Genomic DNA, 22,829 nt, shown 5'->3' on the forward strand with positions numbered 1-22,829 from the left:
AGGCAGAAGAGCATGGAGGGAGGGAGGGGGTGAAGAGTTGACAGTGGGATGTGGAAAGTGCAAGCAAGAAAAACAGACCACTGTGACTTTATGTAAGAATACACAGGCAAAAGCTACATGCCTACTAGAAACAAAATTGTACAAAAAAATGATTTAAAGGTGCAGTGTGTGGGATTTCAAGGGGATATATTGGCAGAAATGTAAAATAATGACTCATTACCTTAGAATGAGCCGTTTATATCTACACAGGGAGCGGGTCTTTGTTTACAGAGATGGTCATCATGTTGCACTGCCATGTTTCTCCAGTAGAACAGACAAACCAAACACTAGCTCTAGATAGGGCCATTTGAGTTTTCACATTGGCCACCATAGTTAGGAACCCCTCCAGGCGAAACATTGATTTTTTTTTTAGATGTGACGCTGCTTTATTCAGTGTTTTTATTGCTTTAAATCACCTGGAGTCTCATTTAAAAAACAATGCGTAGGGTCCATACTAAAGATGTACGTATGGACAATAGCCAAAAATGGTGTGCGCCCAAAAATATTTGACAATTTCTACGATCAGGCCTCCACCTCACCATCTGTATCACCAATTTTCTGTTTCCAAAATGTTCATAAGCATGGGTCAAAGTTTCTCCCATCAAATCTGTTTTTATAGATCACAACTTTTGCGTGGGAAGTGGCATACGCCTCTTTCAGGCCTCGTTTTGTGCGTATGCAATGTTTTTAAATGAGATCCCTGGTCTGTTTGTTTTCTGTGGACAATTTGGCTACAGGTAAAAACCTCCTGATCATGTGGATCTTAAGGTATCAGAGAATAAAGATGAGCACAGATTAGCAGGTGCTAGGCTAACGGCTCACCTTGACATGCATTGCAAACATTAGCCCTTTTTAAACAGGAATTGTGTAAATTTGCAGGAAAGCCAAATCAGTCTTTTTCAGCATTGGCAGTATAAAAACAAAATCGGGGAGTGCAGCAAAATGCCACCTGCCTACTTTTGTTTATACAGAATGCGCCTTTTTTGGGGTAATGGGGGGCGTGAGCAAGTAACAAAACGTTTAGCTCAGCGTGTGACGTAAACAGTGATGTGAGAGGGAAGCCGCGGCTGGTCAGTCCTTCGGCAATTTTCTCGTAAGTCAGCCCGTTCTTCACCGTTCCCGTCATTCGATGGTTAATGGCCTCTTTGTTTGCGAGGGCAAGGAGGGCGCACAATTCCTTGTCTCCCCAGTTGCTCATCTTTACAATGTCTGTCAGGGTTGCGTTTCCCTCTTGCTACTAGCTGCTCGCTAATTCCTGCTATCAGCTGTTTCCTGTTTATCCACCGCCAGTGGGTCGCACATGCGCCGTCATCAGCAGCTCCTCCCACAAGTCATCAACAGCCCCTCCCGTGGCGGAAAGGCACCTCGTTCTTTTTAAACCAAAAAGGTTCCCCCAATATGTCTACCCTACGAGGCGGAAAATTGGGCACCTCGGATCAACTCGCCAATCCAGCTCTGTGTGTCTAGACCCTCGCAGCTTGCCGACAAAACAGCCCAACATTCGCGGAAAATCTGGCAGTGTAAAACAGGCTACTGATTTACAGTGCTGTGCACATTTTGTGGGGCAGGTGCTCAAATGGAAAAAAGGGCATCCCTTCCTCAAAAAAAAAATGCATGCAGATTTCTTTCAGTTTGCTGCAAAGCGTGCCCTGCCAGGAGGTTTCTATGTGTCTGCCGGCACCAGAAGAGCTCTTGAGACTTAAGTACATTCGAGCACAGAAATGAGCAGTGAAAATGTCTGTCTGAGGTGTCTCAAGATCTGTACTACATCATCATCAAATATCCAGCAGCTGCTACACATACACCTTTGACATTTATCATTTATTTATAACAGGCAACAACAAACAGTGCCACACTGTGTAGACTTCAGTGGTCTATACAATAAATAACCATTTACGGTCAACAAATCTTTACACAAAATTAAGAAAACCTGTCTCTGAATAAATAAAAATAATCCACAAACCAATCTACCCTACAAACTACAAACAGGCCTGTGTTTAATTACAGCAATCAGGCTAAAAGTGTGTTCTGCCCTCCTCTTCTCACTTTATTCTCCTCTTCTCTCCTTTATAAATAGTCACACACTAGTTGTTATAATTATCTAGACGTGGATGCTGCTCTGCAGGGCGCTCAATTTGTGTTCGTTAACTGGGGTGGCTCTGACGGGGGAGGTTAAAGAGGGAGGGGCAGGGACATACAACACACTTTTAATTGAGAATGGATGAGTCAAATTTAAAACCGAAAAGATGTAAAATGATGAAAAGAAACAGAAATGTCTTGCAAAAGAGCTCTTATTTAGTCAGAGGGCAAAAGGGCAGGTGCTTAAGCATCACCTGGGGTCTATCTGTGCACGTGCCTGCTGATTTATAATGTCAAACTGCTTAATTCAGTGTTTCCACCTTTCAATTTGCAATCCTCACTGCTAGAAATCTTTTGAAATCTTACACACTGTCTTATTAATCAAATTGTGCACTGAAAAAGTGAAATTAAAAGATCCTTTAACGATGGAATTGCACTCTGATGTGTGTGCTCTCAAACTCAGCTGACAAACAGTCTGCTGAGTCACTTCTTGCATCCTGGGCAGATCAGATATCCTCTGCCTCGTAAAGCTAAGTGCAAATGCATCTCAGAAGCATTCAAGACAGCTTGTGGTGTGGTGTACAGACATTGACCTCCTCCTCCTCAACATCACCAAGATGAAGCATCTCATCTTCGACACCAGGCGCTGCAATAAATTCACCACACCCCGTTGCCTCACCTCCTTCAACGGCCAATCAGTGGATATGGTGGAGAGCTTTAAGTACCTCTTCATCATCCTGGACAATACACTGAGCTTTGCTCACCACACCGCAGACATCCGTAAACACTGCCAACTAATTATCAATGCCAACTGCAAACTAAGGGCTCTCACAGTCAAACCCCACCTCCTGCTCCCTCTGTATCAAAACATTATTGAACCCATCCTCCTGCACTTCTCTATCTGCTGTCACCATGCTCACCCTCGCTGATAGAAACAAGCTCCTGAAATTAACCGATATATCTTCTAAATAACTGGCCTCCCCAGCCCTTAATGACACTGTCACCCAGCCCCTGCTTCATCCTCCTCCCCTCCCCACATACACCTTTCTGCTGTCACTCACTACATGACCAAATGTGTATTAATCCACTGCTGAAAATAGTCCCAAACAAATGCACTATTTCTTCCTATCCGAGTAATGTTTGTTAAAAACTGCAGTATTATACGGTAGCACAATATATTTTTAACATTTATGTCATGAGCAGGAAGCAGTGGGCTGAGTGCCACAGACAGGAAAGTGGGAAACTATTGAGAAACAGACTAATGCAGCTAAAAATGATAAAATAACAGCCTTAACCTTGAAGTGGCACTCTGTTTAGTGTGAATTACCTCTTCCATTCTGTACGATCCAACGACGTACAAGTAGTTTCCAGGCCGTCCAACGAGCCTGTGAAGCAAACACAAGCATCACATGTTGTACGTGAGACGAGGAAATCAGTTTACTATATCATCATGTACACATACTCATGGTACAGTGTTTTAGATAAACGTGTCGACCAAATGGCAGCAGTTGATGCAGGTATTTGAAGTACTGATGACCCACAGAAGTTTGATTTAACATAAAATGTACAAAAAAAGAGAAACAGGAAGTCATTGTTTTACCTGCCCCTGAAAAAGGCCAAATAGACGATGGGTGTGAAAGCATTGACAAACTTCAGGATGAAGGTTTTGAAGATGAGGCGCTCCTCGAAGCTCTTCTCTGTCTTTGGAACCTCTGAGAAACAAAACAAAACAATGCATGACTTCACTGATTCACATACACTTTCCCATCCAGTTCATCCAGTAGCATTAATACCTATAATAAAAGACTTTATATATCTTATTCATTTTCTGTAACCGCTTATCCTGTTAGGGGTTGTGGGGGCTGGAGCCTATCCCAGCTGACATTGGGCGAGAGGCAGGATACACCCTGGACAGGTCACCAGACTATCACAGGGCTGACACACAGAGACAGACAACCATTCACACTCACATTCACACCTACGGACAATTTAGAGTCACCAATTAACCTGCATGTCTTTGGGCTGTCGGAGGAAGCTGGAGTACCCGGAGAAAACCCACGATGACACGGGGAGAACATGCAAACTCTGCACAGAAGGGCTCCTTCACCCTGGGTTCGAACCAGGAACCCTCTTGCTGTGACTGACTTTGTAGTGTTATACAACTTTAATATATTTTGCAAAAGACTGCTGCAACTTTCAGTAAACTGAAAACAGTGTCACAGTTTGATGTCCGGCTGTAATCCCCTGCATGAGTCATTTATGTGTTTTTATTTCTATTTCTATTACTTAATTGCATCCTATTTACAAGTGCCACTAACAACAACAAATATGTCTCCTGGTGAGTTACAGTGTGTGTCTCTTTTCATTTTGTAATAACACCATTAAAATGTTAAACTGTGTCATTACAAAACGCAGCATGACAGTCCAACAATTGTGAAGAGTCTTAAATTCAGCAAACTGATAAAGTAATGTCAACAATATAATATTATTTCTGATTTGAATTGACACACTGGCCACACCAGACCAAGTAAGGCTGCAGCAGCAAAACCCCTGAGTGTAGTGAAATGGCCGACTGTGATTAATTTCTTATTATTTCAACTTCAACAAAGTTGTGCTTTAAATTGCCTCGGGTTATTTTTTATGCAGAGTGGTGTATTGAGGTAGCGTCCATTTCTTATGCAAACTGATAAATACTTAAAGATGCCTTCCAGACATGTTTTGAAGGCATATAATATACTTAGAATAATGACTCGTGTCTGATTTGGTTTTTCCACAAAAGTTTTCCAACAAAACTGAAACAAAAACAAAAAGAGTACATCTCCTTCTTCTCCCTAAATGAAGAAGAATCTATGAATATGAAAGTACTTTTTGTTTCACTCAAACTTCTTTCTGTCATGCCCTGTTGCAGAAGCCGAAATAAGCGTACGCCCCACAATTTTTCGTTTTCACTTTTAATAATTGGGAACAAAGGGGCGCCCACAGCTCACTTTCTAGAGCAGGTGCCCCATGTACAAAGGCTGTGTACCTGCCACAGTTGCTGCGGGTTCAATTCCAACCCACAGCCCTCTGCTGCATGCCATTCCCCCCTCTCTCCCCCACACAATAGCTGTCAAATAATAGCAAAAAGCCCCAAAAATATCTTTAAAAAAAAACAAAAAACATTTGTTTATTTTTTCCCTACATGAATCAAACTCATTCATCTTTGTTTGATTCCATAATTTTCCCCCAGTTGTCCACACCCCATCTGCAGTGGAAAAATGTATTGTCAGTGCTTGTTACCTGAACGCAAACATTCCTGTAAGGTTTATACAAGACTGATTAGTTTCCAAAGAAGCTGTGATGTCACAAAATCCTGCTGGAACATGTCATATGGATTGTTTTATCATGTTTATCTGTTCTATAGACACCACATCTATTGCATGTCTGTCCTGGGAGACGGATCCCTCTTCAGCTGTTCTTTCTTAGGGTTTCTACTAGGCGTGGGTGGTATCTAATTGTTTTTATATCCTCAAACCTTCCTGAAATTTCACTTTGGTATATGGTATGTGACGGTATGAGTGTGCGGTGCTGAAAAAAGTAATATTCCCAAAACTATTTTTCTTTATTAAACAGAGAAATACAACTTTACACCTTCTGAACTCTCGTTCCTCTCGGTCACTGAGCCTGGCCTTATTGCCTCACTAGGCTCGTTCAAGATGAGCCAGGCCTGCGCAGATTCGATCACTGGCGATCGCTGCACAATGCACGCCGGTTAGTTTTGTGTCCGACTTCATCCCAACTTGTTCTGACATAATACAAAAGTGGATGGCGGTAATCTCGTGAGAGCACAGCGGCCGAAGTTTTAAGAGCCAGGACATGATGGGAAACGCCTGGCTTTCACCTGATCTATTTTTTTTCTTCTGAAAATATAAACCTTATAGTCAGACACAACATATTTAGCCTGTGTAGTTGAGGCAACAGGTCTGCTCTGCAGCAGCAAACTGATATGATGCTGATTTACATGAGAGTTCATGAAAAATGGAGGTTGAACCATGAATATTAATCATAGATCGCTTGTAAAATAAGTTAACAAATTAAAATTTATCATGATTAAAACAATTGGAGACTGAGAACAAACTGATATATGAGTCTGACAATATTTTAATAAATCAGCATCATATCAGACAGGATGTGAGTGTTCATGTAACTTCCTGTACAGACTGAAGGCTGCTGGAAACTGTCGGGAAATTGTCCAACTTCACCGCGGCTTTTTGTCACTGCCTGCTGCTGCAGCCGCCTGATCTCGTCTACTTTCCAGGCGAGGTGCAGTTCATCTCTAATGAGCCGAACAACTCAAACTTACACACCACTCACCCAGCCTTGTTCCTACCATTATTTTCCCCACTAAGAGGGACAGAGGGACGTCATATGTTGTAAAGCCATCTGATGCAAATTGTGATTTGTGATACTGGTTTATGTAAATGAAATTAAACTGAAGTGAATTGAACATGCTCGTGTTAATCGGAGAAACTTTTCCTTCAGCAGAAGAATGTGAAAACAATCTGCAAAAACAAAGATATGAGCTTTGTATCTTCACACAAAAAAATGTAATTAATTGCCATAACAAAATCTACAACTGATGTCTCGTTAGTGGATCAATCATGCCTTTAGGGGGTCAACAGTGACATGTGCCTTACCCAGTGTGGTGAGCCAGCGGGCGATGGCGGCGTAGATTTCATCTAAGATGATGATGACGATGAGGTTGATGATGGCGGCGGTGGTTTTGACGGTGGCTCTGATGTTGGACCGTGCTGCAGGGTAGGTGCTCATATGCAGCGCGGCCTTAATGCTAATCCGGTACAGGATGACCCCGAAGACGATGACAAACGTCAAAAGGATCTAAAAATAACGACAAGGAGCAGAAGAGCCACAAAGTGTCAGTGCAGGTGAGACATATTAAAAAGCCTATTGGTTGAACTCTGTACTTTAATATTGTCAGTTATACATTTACACCTTTACTCTCGTATAGTGTATTTGAGTCTGTATTGTAGGTTATATAACAAAGTTAAAGTCCAGGATGTTGAAACTTGCCACATGTCTTTACAGGTGTTGTATACAATGAGAATAATAAGGGCAGCTGTTCTGACATGCATCGTTACCACAGCCTGTATTTACTAAACCGATGCATCTGTGTGCATAGCAACAACTTCTGCTGCACGACAGCCTCCTGCTGTCCAACCCACCCCCAACAAGTCCTGACAAATCTGCGTTTGGGTCAGGTTTGTTATGTAAAATTTTTGGCTTGCTTCAGATTCAGTTTTCGTTACTTTCAAATGTAATTTATTAAGAAATTGCTCTCTCTGTTTTTCTGCCTTTCTTCTCTGTGTATGTGTGTGTGTTCCAAGTTGGACCCGCAGTGGGCGGCTGGAAAAGAACGAGGCTGACCCACTGTATGTGTTGAATTTGCCTGGCAGGCGAACGGCCACGAATGAATGAAACAAAGCAAAGAGCTGCGAAAGGGAAATTTTTTCCAGCAAATCAGGGATGTCTTCTTCTTTGTTGGAGGATTATGACACTGAGCGGACATTTTCAGCTCACAGCTGAGGCCTATAGTTTATCATGTTAAGATGCCACAGAGTGAGTGAGGGGACTGCTGCTGAGCATGCGACTTCAAAGAATAAGGAATAACATATGTAACATTGGTTCGAATTACAATTGGGTTTTGTAATTTGTGGTCAAGTGTTAAAGATTTCACACGCAAAATGGCCCCTTATATATGAATACCACCGCTTGTTATGTTAAATTTGTCAAGAAAAATTGGATTTTCTTGATTGCCATCATGGTGAACGAAGAATCCAAAAAAGGTGAACATTCTTCATGAATTAAAGTTCATGGGGACCACATTCAACAACAGCAAAACTATCGTAAAACTGCAATTAAAAGCCTAGTCCCTTTTACACATTTTGACAAAAGCCCTTTTCCACCGCAGGAACTTTTATCATTTACCCGGGATTTTGAAAAACCTCAGTGCGTTTCCACCGAAATTACCAGAGGAAAAAAACTTTTCCTCAACCCCAAACTTTCCCTGAAAAAAGTACCTAGTAGGGAGATAGGACTTTTCAGATTCCCTGGAATTCTTGAGGGGCGGGGCTGTGTGCTGAAGAACTCTGATTGGTGGAGCACACACTCACTTTCGTGCCAGTGTTGCTGCAAACTTTATTTCATTCCCACAACCTTCACTTCATTTGTGTTTTGATCATTTGGAAAATGGAGCCAAAGAAGAGAAGCTACAAGAAGTGGATGGACGACGAGATCCAGGCTCTTTTGAGTGTATTTGCCGAGGAAGAAATTCAACAGGACTTTGAGTAGGTGACTCAAAACTACCGAGTCTATGGAAGAATAGCCGACAAGCTGGCGGAGCTAAATATAGGGCACACGCAGAATGATCTACGTCATCAGCCTGATTTGAATACATTTTCCGGAACTTTGAGGTGCAGTGGAAACGCAAAACACACAGATTACCATGAATTCTTTTACCCAGGTGAATAAATTTCTGGAAATAAAAGTTCCTGGAAATGTTGGTAGAAAAGGGGCCAAATATAGGCCTGTCTCAATTAGAGGCCTGGTCTAGTTGTTAACCAGTTGATTTTAAAAAGGAGCTTTGTTCCTGTGGGCTACGGCAACACTAAACCCCTGAGCTTGCCTGAGAAGGACTAAATGCACAAAGCTGCTATTTTTAAATATCCCATGGAGAGAGACTCTCACTGCAGCCTGTTCTATTTTTGTTCTGAAAATGTCGGCGTGCAGCCTCGTTCTGTGGACGATAAACGAGGTGCAGACTTCCATCTGTGTCACCGATAATGAGGAAATACAGTGAGTGCTGGACGGAGCAGTGAGTGACAACAACCCCGCCAACATTTGAGGATACTGTTTGCAGTAGAAACGCTAGGGTCTAGGTACCATGTCTGAGGGGTTACTGTTGGATCCAAAGGTACCATACTGAAAGTGTTTGGTGGGAACGGGGCTTTAGTTCACTTATGTGTCAGGCCAGCTTTGATTTTGTGGGTGAAGTATTCTTTTAGGGTCTGAGCTCAGACACAGGCTTGCACTGAGCACAATATTTACACATTTTCGAAGGGATAAACTTTACATTTGTGTGTTCTTTCACAGTGTGTTTAAGCACGTTATTTGAAAGCCAAAAAAACCTGCATGAAAGTTTTCTCCTCTTCCTAGTTGAAAGAAAACTTTGGAAAGAGAATGCTACTCTTTCTGTCTCACTGAATTAAAGGAGCTCAAAAATGTTATATATCACTGTTTAAATGTCATACGTGTTAAAAATACAAAGGCTGACAATGTAACACCGCAGGGAGACTGTTGAGACTCACCATGAAGCTCATCATCACCACAGTAGTCAGGTAGGCTGGCAGTCTGTCATTACAGGTCACCTTCACCTTCTCAACCTATAAACACACACACACACAAACACACACAGGGTTATGTGAAGGACATCAAGTACACAGCATGTCTGGAACATTAACGTCCTCTCCAGCTGTTTGGACCTGTGTGTCATGTCTCTCCGTCAGTAGCAGCTCTTAATGCCATGGGCACGCAGATGCACACACACACACACACACACACACAGACCATAAACATACACACACACTATGTGGCTGCAGTGGAGCACAGCTAATTCCACCCCGAGCCATCATGTCACATTCAAGCCTACTGAGAATTGGGTCAGAGAGCTCAAGCGACTGTGTGTGACTATGTGTGTGTGTGTTCTCTTGTGTATTCGATGAAAAGAAAGACGTGACCTTGGCACAAGACAGAAGGCAAAAGGCTAATACTCAAAATGAACAAGCTCGACTCTGAACCTTGAGAACACGTCATGTGAAATGTGTCTGTGCTTTGTACTATGAACATGTTTAAGTGTTTCAGCACTTTCTCTTCAAAATGCTGATGAGGCTGACATTAGATTTTATTCCGACAGTAGTCAGTGATGTTGCGTGTTTCCTGAACGCTGTAAGCTGCTGATGGACAGTGTGTGTGTGTGTGTGTGTGTGTGTGTGTGTGTGTATATACATATATATATATATATATATATATATATAGCATACTGTAGCTGAGAAAATATCACAATGAAATGTGTTAAGGAAGTAAAGCAGCTGTTATTTTAACTTGCTGGAATAATTCTGGAGGGTTGAGAAATCATTTATGAAACATACAAATAATCTATTTCTATGACAATCAAATGTAATAACCTGAAAACAAAGAATCCTGTTTTTTGTGGCTGAATAATTTACCACTGTGGCTAGTATGCAGCCTGAAATGAGTCTAATGAGTACAGTAAAGAGTCTAATAAGCCCGGGTAACACACGAGGAACAGTTCCAAGATAAATGGATTATGAGAAGATTATTGGTTATTTACTGTGATGATTGAGCTGTTTCTTTTCTCTGCAAGTTCATTTCCAAAGTGCACTGAAATAAACTGAAACGAACGGCTGCCTAAAGTGAAACTGAAAGTGTAAAACTGATGGCATGCTTTAGTAAATGATGCAGTATTGTAAACTACAAATGCAGTCGCAGTCTTAAGGCAAATTTCTACATGATCAAAACCAGTACTGTGGAGTTTTACAGGCCCAGTGTGCAGTATTTAAGGGGATATATTGGCAGAAATGGAATATACTAGAATAAGTATGTTTTCTTTAGTGTATAATCACCTGAAAATAAGAGTCAATGTGTTTTTGCTACCTTAGAATGAGCTGCGTATATCTACATAGGAAATGGGTCCTTGTCTGCGGAGATCTCCATGTTTCAACAGCAGCACAGAACAGACAAACCAAACCAGCAAAGGTAGGGCTGTTCATGGTTTTGCTTCGGCCACTGTAGTTGCTTAAATCACCTAGAAGAGACCTCTGTGGATAATTCAGCTCACGGTAAAAACCTTTTGAACGTCTGGTTCTTAAAGAAAAAAGTTGAGCACATATTAGCAGGTACTGGGCTAGCGACTGACTCCGACATGTCAAACAGCATCAGAGAAACACTGTTATGTAATGTGAAACTATTTTATTCAGTGTTTTTTCTTTAAGATTGATCTTTCTTATTAGATGAGACAGTCTAAGTGTGAAGGGGGATGACATGCAGCAAGGGGCCACAGGCTAGAATTAAGCCTGTGGCAAGGAAACTGCCCTCATATATGGGTTGCCTGCTCTAACCACTAAGCCACTGGACACCCCTTGCTCAGTGTTTTTACCACTTTAAATCACCTGGTCTGTTTGTTTTGGAGAAGAAGAGACGTCTGTAGATAATTGAGCTCATGGTAATAATCTCCAAAACGTTTGGATCAGAAATAAGGTGAGCATTTATTAGCAGGTACTAGGTGAGCGTCCCATCTGTGACATGCCGAACAGCAGTAGAAACACAGATTTGTACTGTGTCGGCTCACAGTAAAAAAAACCTCCTGAACAATGACCACTGAAGGAATTCAAAAACAGAGAAGGCTCAGGTGGTTGCAATCTGCAATCCTCACCGCTAGATTCAACTGAATCCCCTAAATCTCACTCACCGGACTTTTAAATGACGTAAATATATGCTATGACAAAAAGCTCATTATGTGACACTGTATTTTTGAGCCATTTTCATCAGAACCTCACTGTTTTAACTGGATTTGTTCACATAGTCCTTCACCTTAACCTTTAAGTCGCAGAAAAGTAGCTATCATTTATATTTAAGTATTTAATTATCAAATAATGCAACACTTAGGGAGCCGTTTCAGTAACACATTGTGTAACAAATAAAGCATGTGGCTCAGAGTGCACTCAGAGCCTGTTTACACCTGGCATTAACACAGCTGATCTGATCACGGGTGGACTGCGCTAAGTACAAGTGTAAACAAGCACCGAGACACAATGTAAACAAATCGCTCCAACTACTTGCCGAGTTTGTCTGGGACACATTTGACCACATAGTTTTTATAGTGTAAACGCTAATGTGCGATGATGCGTCCCTGACAAGGATTACGTGACTAATGCAGGACGTGGTGGGTGTCTTGGTGACACTGTTCATTTTATGATGAGTTGGGTGAAGTGTTGTGTGACCATCCGTCGTTTTGCCGGGTTGAATCCTGCCGACAGCGATATCTCCAGCTTTACCGATAACCGCTAGTGGGTAGCTAGCAAGTGTGTGGACATAATAGCTCTGCATGGAGGCCTTTAACCTTCTAGCATAAGTGACGTAGGCAGTAACAAAATCTGAACACAAGTGGTCAACTGGAGACGCACAATAGACACAGGTGTGAATGGCGGCATGTCTCAGCTGTCTACTTATGTGTGGATCACCAAAACGCATGTTAGCACCAAGTGTAAACAGGCTCTAAGTGGCAGGAAATGGAATAGTAACTATTATGTATACATATACACACAATCAGCAACAGCAAATGTAAGATCAGGATGGACGAATGAGAGGGTGGCTGTGCAGGTATGCTTACCTTCTTGCCTGAATTTTCCAGTCTCATTTCCTTTTGCCGGAGCAGTAAGTCGTACTCCGCTCGGTTGTGGTCCTGGAAGAAAAATCAGTTTGGATGTTACAGTTACTGATGTACAGTAGATGCCTGATATGTTAGTAAGCAGTAAATGTACTGGCAGAGAAGATCGTTAAGGAGTGTCAGAATGGAGATGGAAACTAAACAACCAGCCTGTTTGCGTGAAGTTTGGCAAAATGGTTTGTTAAAATTAGCTCAAAGCGCTCTGTGCAAGGAAAGAGAGAGATGCATCGACCCACCATGAAAGGATTAAAGATGTAAAACTAACAGCAAACTGTACTTTGGTACTGGAATAACATGTCATCACCCAAAGTCAACTTTTAACTTATGTACACTGTGTTTGTTGCTGCAGCTTACTGTATGTAAAAGCTTGTCATGTTCAAGTGTTTAACTAAAGGTTTATGATCAAACATAAGTTGTTACAAAACACTGTGGCTGTGCAGAAATGTTTGCCCAGGCTAAGGGCTACGCTAACAGCTACCTTCTGCCTCTAATCTTTATGCTATGCTAAACATATCCCTGTATGTGTGTGTATCGGACACACAGACTGATATAGCCACCATGGACGTTAGGCCAAACTGCAAACTGGCCAAACTGACCATGGAATACACAAAGCGCTGCGGTGTGGCGTGTTGAATTTGCACTGTCGTCAAACAATCCTTTCATGGTGAGGAATATAACGTTAACATTTAACATCCATGTCATTTGCAGTCGGAAGCGAGCGTACGTGTACCCATGTCACAGTGACGCAGTCTGCATGACCCGAGAGGAATGAAGAGGTGCTGCGTTTACAGAGGAAACTGCGTAACTCGAAAACAAAGCTGAGGGTTAGTCAGTCACTTCTGCCCTAAAGCTCCACGTGTTAAGCTGATGATGTACAGATAAAGAGACAGAGTGAAGACAGACATTAAAAGACCAAAATACAGACTAAAGCTGCTGAGACAAAGAGTAAACAGTAGTGTTGCCCTGTGTGAACTTGGGCCAGGCCCCTATTGTAAAAATGGAGGGTGAAAATATTAAGAACAAACACTAGAACTAAGTATTCATCCATTTTCAGCTGCTTAAATGTGGGCGGGTTGTGGGGGCAGCAGGCTGAGCCAAGCACCCCAGACGTCCCTCTCCTAAGCCACACTTTCCAGCTCTTCCTGGGGGATCCCAAGGCGTCTCTAGGCTAGACAGATATACCCAGCGTGCTCTGGGTCTGCCTTGATGCCTCCTACCAGTTGGACGTGCTTGGAACACCTCTAATGGGAGGCGCCCAGGAGGATCCTGATCAGATGCCTGAATCACCTCAACTGTCCCCTTCGACGCGAAGGGGCAGTGGCTCTACTCCGAGCTCCCTCCAGATGTCCAAGCTCCTCACCCTATCTCTAAGGCTGAGCCCAGCCACCCTTCTGAGGAAACTCATTTCGGCCACCTGTATCAGCAAACTCATTCTTTCAGCCATTATCCAGAGCTCATGACCATAGGTGAGGGTGGGGACGTGCTAAAGAGATTCTGTTACTGCGTCGCTGTTATGGCACATAATTAGGAGGCCTAGGTGTATGGTTAGGGGTGGAGTTAGGAAGCAGGGAGAGGCTGATGTTCCACTTGGGGTATTGGGTAACTCTCCTTCCTAGGAGCTCACACACCTGAAAAGGCGGCGGTTGATTGGAGTCGAGGCTGGCTGCTGGAGACGCCGACAGACTGCCACGCCACGCTACACTTCTGCAGAAGATTCCGACAGACATTCAGTAATCCGGACACAAAATCCACCAATCCGGGAACACACACCTCATCTGATCTGGGGTCGCGTTCAACCCCCCTATGAACTAAAATCACAACAACGCTGCTTGTGCTGGCCCAGCCTGGCCGTCGACCGGAGGGGATGCCCGAAGTGTCAGGTCGGGGTGGCCGCCTACCATAGCTGTCGGGTCTGATGAAGGGTGAGTAACCCATTTACCCCCTAGACAGCTCAGAGATCTACACGCATTAGGTAAGTGAGGCATACGTTCAAGTCACACCGCAGGGAAATTTAGTTAAAAGTTACAATGACCAGCGTTAGGTAACGAGTCAGGCATAACGTTAGGTGTCTTGTAACAGTCGCCTGTTTCTCCTCTGCAATGTTTTAGAAGCATATTCTATCTTACTGTTTATCTGGATTTTGAGATTGTTTGTTACCAGCTGACTGCCATATTGTTTCGACAAGCAACTCACATTATGTAATCCACCAGCAGGAGTGTTTACTGGTCTGGTGCGGTGCAGTGCACTCTGGTAGTTGCAGGTTTTCTACCTTTTGAGTAAAAGCAGACACCACAGTCCCTTTTCTCTGTTTTCTCTGGTCATGTAGCACCACTTTCAAAATGATTTGTGTCTTTCTACTGCACAAACAGCCCCGTTTTGTGAAAAGACCATCGTTCCAGCAGTGAAATACTTCAAGTTGGCGTTGTAAATGTGTAAGCAAATGGCTATGTATGCATCAGCGGATGCAGAGTAATACTACGAATTATGTTAGGCCTCCTGACGACGATAATATTCACTCCCTTTCCATCTCCGGCTTGGTCTCCACAAACTCATCATTTGCTAAATGCTTGAAAGCAGAACCAAGACACTGAAGCTGCAGGCTGTAGAAGAAAAACAGAGAGCTGGAAGTAACTGCAGAGCCAGGTGATAACTCTCTGTCTTCATCACTGCAAGCGACACCTTTTAAATGACATGCTCATTACACCTCTGGTAGTATAAAAATACCTTTTAGCTCAGCTTAAATTTGTTTTTATAATTCAAAACACAGATTCAAGCTCATCTCAGAGGAAAATCAGAACCAGCTACTCTGCATTTTTGATCTCCTCTGGTCTTTTTTAAGCTTGTGAGGACATTGGAGAAACATATTTTCACGTATTTTAAAAATTTATGGGCTTGACATGCCTCTGTATTCCCAGCCAACATGTCCATGTGGGCCCAGTAAGATAAAAGTTAAGAGTGAGCTGAGAGGGCTGGGACTGTGTAAACTATGTGGGGCTCAGTGGGTTCAACACCTGATCCTACGAGACTGTGTGGGCCTTTATGAGTTTCTTGTGGGTGAGGAGAAAATTGGATGAAGGGTCCCTTTGGAAGCGACTTCTTTCATTGGGCCATTACTCAACAATATTGGAAACTCAAGTCACCATGGGATAAAATTATCATTCCAGCTATATAAATCATATTAAGCCATTAGCATGTAAAGTGCTAGAACTTACTCAAAATTAACAGACTCACCAGGGCAACACAGTTTTTAGTCCTTTTACAACATTTAAAAAGGTGCTAACCCATATGTTTGCACAACTTCTTCAATTTAAAGGTATTTTATTTTACTTTGTGCTGCTGACGTATGGGTATGGAGGCCACAATTGTCTCTACTTTAACAGGGAAATATTTAAAAAAAAAAAAGAGAAACAAAGGAAAAAGAGGAGGACAGAGACATGAGCTATGAGTCAACAGACTGTCCTGTCATCTCTGCTGCTGTCACTAAACACAAACAACAGCGACAATTCTGTGTCGAGAGGCCACACCAACAAGAGGCCACAGGGATGGCCAGCATCAGGATGAACCTCAGAGAGAAAGAGAAAAGCTGCAGAGATAAAGAGAGTGTGAAGTGAAAAAGACCTGAGGCAGACTGTTAGCCACCCTGAGGGAGAAAGGTTTAGTGTTAGCAGCTGCAGAACAGATCTAAAACGACCAGTCAAAAGAAAACAAAGTTAAAGCAAAATAAATCAAGTTGGATCCAAACCTTATGTTCCTCCTGTAAGATAGAGCACACACACAAACACATAGGGATGAGACGTCAGTCAGCGCTCATTGTCTCTGAGGATTAAAACACTTCCATGCCACTTTAAGAGCAAGGCAGCAGAAAGAGGATAAAAACAACAGAATCCCTCATAAAAGAAGACAGTCGTGCTTTGTTCCTTTTCATTCTGACTTTAAAAGATAGTGATGTTTGTGTGGGAACATTTTTGCCGAGGGCTGAGTCACTACAGAGCGCACACAAAAGACAGAGGAGGTACATTCACATGCATTTCCTGACCTTCATGTAATCCTCATTACTTTCTAACTTTTAAGTTGATTCTGGAATTCTGTATTCCCATCGCAATTTTATTATTTTTTTATAATTTATTTCATAAATATCAATATCTCAATCTCAATATTACCAAGTATGTAAACACAAGACTTCAGGTGTATGTTCTGAACATTCATGTCGGAAAATTCATGTTTGGTCTGTCATTTTGGAATGACATTTTCTCAGTGCCCTTATAATCTTGCACTCGCTATTGGCGCCTAAAGAAACAGAATTTTAACCTCTGTGATTAGATGTTTCTTAATGAAATGCCTCAAGAGTTGTATCTAATTTCTACCCAGCAAGTTTCTACGTACACAGTCCTGTACCTGCCACTTTTTAATCAAAGAACCAGGGACCAGATGCATTAAACTCTGTGGATCCTAGGGCTGCCCCCTAATAGTCAACCAGAAAGGTCATTAGTCGGCAAGATTTCATTGGTCGCTTAGTCGCAGAAAAACAAACAAACAAACAAACGTGAAACTCTGTCAGGAGCTGCACCTTGTCAAAATACATCAAAACCTATATGACTGGACCATGTGGGAATTTAATTTTCAAAACCTATATGACTGGACCATGTGGGAATTTAATTTGAAAGGATAGACACAGGAAGTGTCCACGCTCAACTGTCAGACAGGAGTCAGGTCACAAACCAATCACAACCGACAGATATCTTTCCCTTCAGACGCAACNACAAACAAACAAACAAACGTGAAACTCTATCAGGAGCTGCACCTTGTCAAAATACATCAAAACCTATATGACTGGACCATGTGGGAATTTAATTTGAAAGGACAGACACAGGAAGTGTCCACGCTCAACTGTCAGACAGGAGTCAGGTCACAAACCAATCACAACCGACAGATATCTTTCCCTTCAGACGCAACCTGCTGCCGCGCTCTTGAGAGCTGGCACAAAAAAGCCACAAGAGTAGCGCCCAGTGCCCGACCTTGCATTTTGCAGGTGGTTAAAGACACAGCATGTGTACGGCCCCTACGGGCTGGTACCTGCGGTTATTCCACAGGCTAGTTATTAACATGTCGGGCAGGAAATCCAAAGTGTGGGATCATTTTGAGAAGGTGAAGGACGAACCCAAGGTGATATGTAAACTCATCTTCATTGGTCGACTACAAACATGACGTATCATCTGAAACATGGAAGTAGCTACATGCCCATTAGCCCACAGCGTCATTAACAGGCGGCTCGCTCAGTGTGTGACGTGCACTTGTAGATAAAATATAGGCCTATATTAATGAAGGTTCATTAGTACGGTTTTGTATTTCTCTGTAATGTAGCACAGTGTTAACAATGTTACTGATACTATTCTTTCTCACACCTTCAACTCAAACCATTGTGTTGCCCCGCCCACAATATATCATTTAATAATCAAATTAATATCATAAACATGCGGGCAACTAGTTGACTAATGGCCCTAAATGACGACTGTTGGTCAACTAGGTCGACTAGTGTTATCCATCTCTCATTGGAGGCAGCTGTGTCTCAGAGGTAGAGCGGGTCGCCCGCTAATCAGAAGATCAACATTTCAACCCCCAGCTCCTCCAGTCTGCATGTCGAAGTATCCTTGAGCAAGACACTGAACCCCAAATTGTTCCCGATAGCTGTTCCATCAGTGTGTGAGTGTGTTAAAGCTGCGTAGCAGGTGGCACTTTGTACGGTAGCCTCTGCCACCAGGTCCATTTGCCCTTAACCACTTTATATTCAATCTGCTCCTCATCATATCACCCGCAGCTATCTCAGCTAAAACTGTGCATGCATACACCTGGTCACTGCACATTCTTCATTCATAAATACCAGATTGTGTGTGGGAAAAGGTGTTTTGTGCATACACATTATTCATGCATCTGGCCCCAGATATTTTTCAACGTTGTTAATCCTGTGTACAAATACAACTAGGAGAGTTTCATGCTGTTCCAAGCTGGAGAAGAGCTCCAGAGTCAGGAGCACCCACAACAGCTGCGGCCACTTCACAACTCTACAATATACAATACTTATCTGTAATTTTCTGGCTGTAATTTCAAAAGGACCGTGCAAGTTTTTGGGATTTTTCCAATTTTCCAGGCAGCCATTTGTCTCCATTCATTTCAATGAGCTGGAAATGAACTTCCAGAGACTTTCAATTTACGTAATTTGTATTAATTGTTGTCAAAGCCACACTGTTGAAAAATAATGCATTTGAAAGGGCAGATTCATTGGAAGGGGCTATACAAAGCACACATGATAGATGACTGTCTGATAGCAAGTCTCATGTTTTCTGTATGGTGATCTGAATTCAATGGAAACTAAAGGTTTCACTGGAAAGGAGGAAACGTTTGAAAAATGTTCTAATGCATAATGTTAAGTCTAATGTTTAATGGACTGAAATCAATATGAATATGATCCTTTTAAAAATGTCATCAGCATTTAAGTTAAGTAACACAAGAAATTATAGATGGTGCCTCAAACAAAGAAAGGATTAGCGTAAAAGTGACTTGACCAGGCAAGGAACTGGTGGGGGGTTCCAGTCCTTCGATCCTGTCTATGGGGCCGTGTCCATCAGTTTTTTTTCTGAGGCCACTGTTTTTTTTTAATGCTTTGCAATGGAAGCACTGCGTATTTACACTGTGCGACGAACTGTTGGGTGTTTTTGTTCCCCTAAGTGTTGGAAAATGTCCAACATACATATACTGTATATGTTGTGTTTCCTCTCATGAACCCACACAGATGAGTGGGTCTGTCCCATTTTCTTGCATGCTTCAGCTTCCCCTCATCCAGAGCAAGAACTCTTGTACAGACATTTTTAGTTATTGTCATGTCATTGCAACCAGAACCAAAGCGTCTCAGCTGAAAAACGCTGCGCCTCCAAAGCGCTCTCAAACACTCCCTGCTTGGCACTTCCTGAGGAGCACCTAGTGTTTTCAGCTGGGGAAAAACGCTTTGTTGCACCCGCGGCATATGACATCACAAATTTGAGTTTTAGCACTCTAGTTAATATAGTTTAATATATTCAGCGTTGTACTTGAGTTTGTCATTGTTGTCAAGCTAGTTTTCTGTCTTCGTCAAGCAGCTGTCCGTTAGTCACTCACTCTACAGCACTTCAAAATAAAAGCTCTGTGCCTGACATTTATTGTACTTTAAAATAAAGTGTGTTTTTAACAAACTTGACATGTTCGCGAGTCACATGCAGTCCACTCAGAATGGACATGCGACCCATTTTTTGACCGCGACCCAACAGCTGGGAACCACTGTCTTAGACCATAGGAATAATGTATGTGCGTAGCTCCCCTTTACATGTTACATTTCATTTTTTCAGTCATCTTTGCATTTTAGTTTTTGTACAAACTAAACAACAAGGTATTGAACGTTAATTCAGGAGCTTCAGAGGTAAAGCTTGGCATGCTAGCTGCTGTTTCCCCATGTTTCCAGTGTTCATGCTGAGCTAACTAGCTCATGTCTGTAGTGTCATATTTAGCGTTCACACATTAGAGTGGTATCAATCTTCTCAACTCTCAGCAGTGACGTGGATAACTGTATTTACTATTATAACTATTCACTCGTGGTTGTATATCTTTAATAACAAAAGTCATGTGTAGCGTTATCTCACCTCCTCCTCCTCTCCGAAGCCTGTCAGGTCCCAGACGTAGTTGAGTCGCATCTGTCGTCTCTTCCAGTGCTCCATGAAGAGGACCGCTACATAACCAAGCACACACAGCTGACTTAACACAGGCTCAAACACATACTTAACACATGTCTCTACTACCGCCATCTTTGAATTACAAGGAATATGGAGTGGTATGGTCATGTGAAGACTTGCCAACTATGCAGGGTTCCTGTCATAAAATTATTTTAGACTCTAATATAAAGGGTTATTTTGTTGATGTTAAATATGATTGACACCAGTCATGACTAGTCTTTGTTTTAAGATTATTTTTGGGGCTTTTTGCCTTTAATCACAGGACAGTTTGAGGCATGATCGGGGGAGACAGAGGGAACGGCATGTAGCAAGGGGCCACTCTACCCACTGAGCTACAGGGCGTCCTGGTCATGACTCATCATTAATCATCAATTGCAATTACACTGGCAATAAAACTGAAAATACTGTTTTTTTGTTCTTTCAAATCCCATACCAGTAATGAATATTTAATCTCTCACTACTGTCTGTGGCTCTCAGCTCCGAGCCTGCTGGTTCCTAATAAAGATGCAAATCTTTAAAAGCTGATCACGTGTCTTTGCTTCATTTTTAAAAAAAGGCTCAGTGATTATTTCGGATTAATCCACAGTTGGGGCTCTGGTGAGTATTTGTGGCAGCAGGATGGTGTATGTGGAATTGAATCAAAATAAACTACAGTGTGTGCTCATTGTAATAGAGGAACCCAGTGCAGCAGTGTGGCTCACCGATGTGTTTATAGACAACAATGAAGCTCTACAGCACAGAGGGAGAAGATATATCAGCCTTTGATGCACACACAATGCATTAGCTGACGATACCAGCAATATCCTTCAGCATAATGAAGTGCTTTTCATTTGTATACATGTATACAGGTTGTGATTTGCTGATGCAGTAATATCCGATAAAGGGAAGTATGTGGTATTCTCCATCATCAGGTCTTCAGTACGTGAACCCAGATGGCAGGCATGCTGTGACTCTGTCAGACACTAGCTTCATCTAAACACATAGCACCTCTCTGATCTGAAGCCCTGCTGCTACTAACAGATGGTAGCATGGTTTGGCAGGACATCAGAGGAGGACTGTCTCTGTGTTTACTCAAGAGTTACCTTTGTGGATCACTATTGTAAATTTATGTGGGCCTAAGGTGCAGCATCCATGTATCCTGCCAAAAAAGTACTGAATGGATTTAATGGTAGTGTCTATTCCTGTGTTTGTAACGTCGTCTACTCGTCCTTATTGAGTCTTTGATTTCTGTTTGTGTGACTGGATGCAAATGGTTCTTTACCCCAGAGGGCCATGAAGATGGAGAAGAAGACGGTGGCTGGGTTGTCAAACAGGTGGCTGGCTCGGGCTGTACCACATGCTGTCACCAGCTTCCAGTAGCTGCAGGCGCGGTCGCACAGTGGACACATGGTGATGTTATTCCTGGGATCACAAATCTCCATACTGACAAACAGAGAAGAGACAGAAGAGAGGAAAATGATGCTGGAGAGAGATCAGAACAAGAGTTTGGATTCAGGCTACATGGCAGAAATGAAAAAGGGCTTCTGCATGTTGTCTTTCTGGAGCAGTGGTTCCCACTTTTCTTTTTGTCATGGCGTAACCATCCACCCAACAGCCATATTGAACAAAACTTCAAATGCAACACTTTTGTTTTTGCTCCCATTTTTCACAGGGTTAAGGTAAAGATCTCAGACTTGTTTATGCACTCACTAGATACAATAAAAAGCTTCTCTGCACATTGGTTACTAAACATAATGCAACATAATGTTGCAGGTTTTGAGGGAGCCTGCCATTGGCAAGCTGACTGCAGGAATGTCGAGCCTGGTCTCACTCTGAAGTCTTTGAAATCCGGCACTTGGGCAGTGACTTGCGGCGTCAGAGACCAACTAAAAAAGCTGTCCCTTCACGTCAGCATGATATGCTGCCGGTTGCCATTATAGTTTAGAGGCACCCGGCAGCATCACGGCGAAACGCGGTGGGACAAGGACAACAGCTAAGGAGTCAAAAGTCTGAATGGGGCGAGCTTAAGGGGAGGTGGATGGGTCCAACAAACAGACTTTCACCCGAGAGCGGTGTTCGCATCCCGTAAGATTCTAAAGCCAAACCCTGTTCTTTGTTCCTGAACCTTACCATGTGTTTTTACTGTTGAAAGAAAGAAAATGTCAACTGGTGGTGTTGTACCGACGTAGTGCGTCTAATATGAAAGAGACTGTATGTAAACTGTAAATTTCCTGTGAAGACAGAAGTGTATCTTGAAAGGAGACAATGCATGTAACAGGCAGAACTTGACACGGCGTCCCAGAAAGTCAACAACCAACACACCCAGGGTATCTTGCACGTCGTAGAAAAGACCATGACCAAAACAGGTTGGAGTGAGAATGTGTTGGAATGTCCGTCAGAACTGTTCACTACCAAAAGCCTTCTCCAGTGGCGTTGCCCTGAATTTGGGAGTA

The 22,829-nt window shown here is 42.6% G+C and overlaps 1 protein-coding gene across 1 annotated transcript in view; it reads right to left on the reverse strand.

The window, feature by feature from the left end:
* Nucleotides 1–22,829, reverse strand: part of LOC126394345 (anoctamin-1-like) — a 101,711-nt gene that overhangs the window by 6,284 nt on the left and 72,598 nt on the right. Inside the window, exons 12-18 of the mRNA XM_050051115.1 lie at nucleotides 21,659–21,819; nucleotides 20,308–20,393; nucleotides 12,584–12,655; nucleotides 9,483–9,557; nucleotides 6,795–6,996; nucleotides 3,719–3,830; nucleotides 3,414–3,503 (exon numbers count right to left, since the gene is read on the reverse strand). Of these exons, the coding sequence (XP_049907072.1) occupies nucleotides 3,414–3,503; nucleotides 3,719–3,830; nucleotides 6,795–6,996; nucleotides 9,483–9,557; nucleotides 12,584–12,655; nucleotides 20,308–20,393; nucleotides 21,659–21,819 (798 nt within the window). The remainder of the gene's footprint in view (nucleotides 1–3,413; nucleotides 3,504–3,718; nucleotides 3,831–6,794; nucleotides 6,997–9,482; nucleotides 9,558–12,583; nucleotides 12,656–20,307; nucleotides 20,394–21,658; nucleotides 21,820–22,829) is intronic.

Source organism: Epinephelus moara, chromosome 1, assembly GCF_006386435.1.
Source record: "Epinephelus moara isolate mb chromosome 1, YSFRI_EMoa_1.0, whole genome shotgun sequence".
Lineage (NCBI taxonomy): Eukaryota > Metazoa > Chordata > Actinopteri > Perciformes > Serranidae > Epinephelus > Epinephelus moara.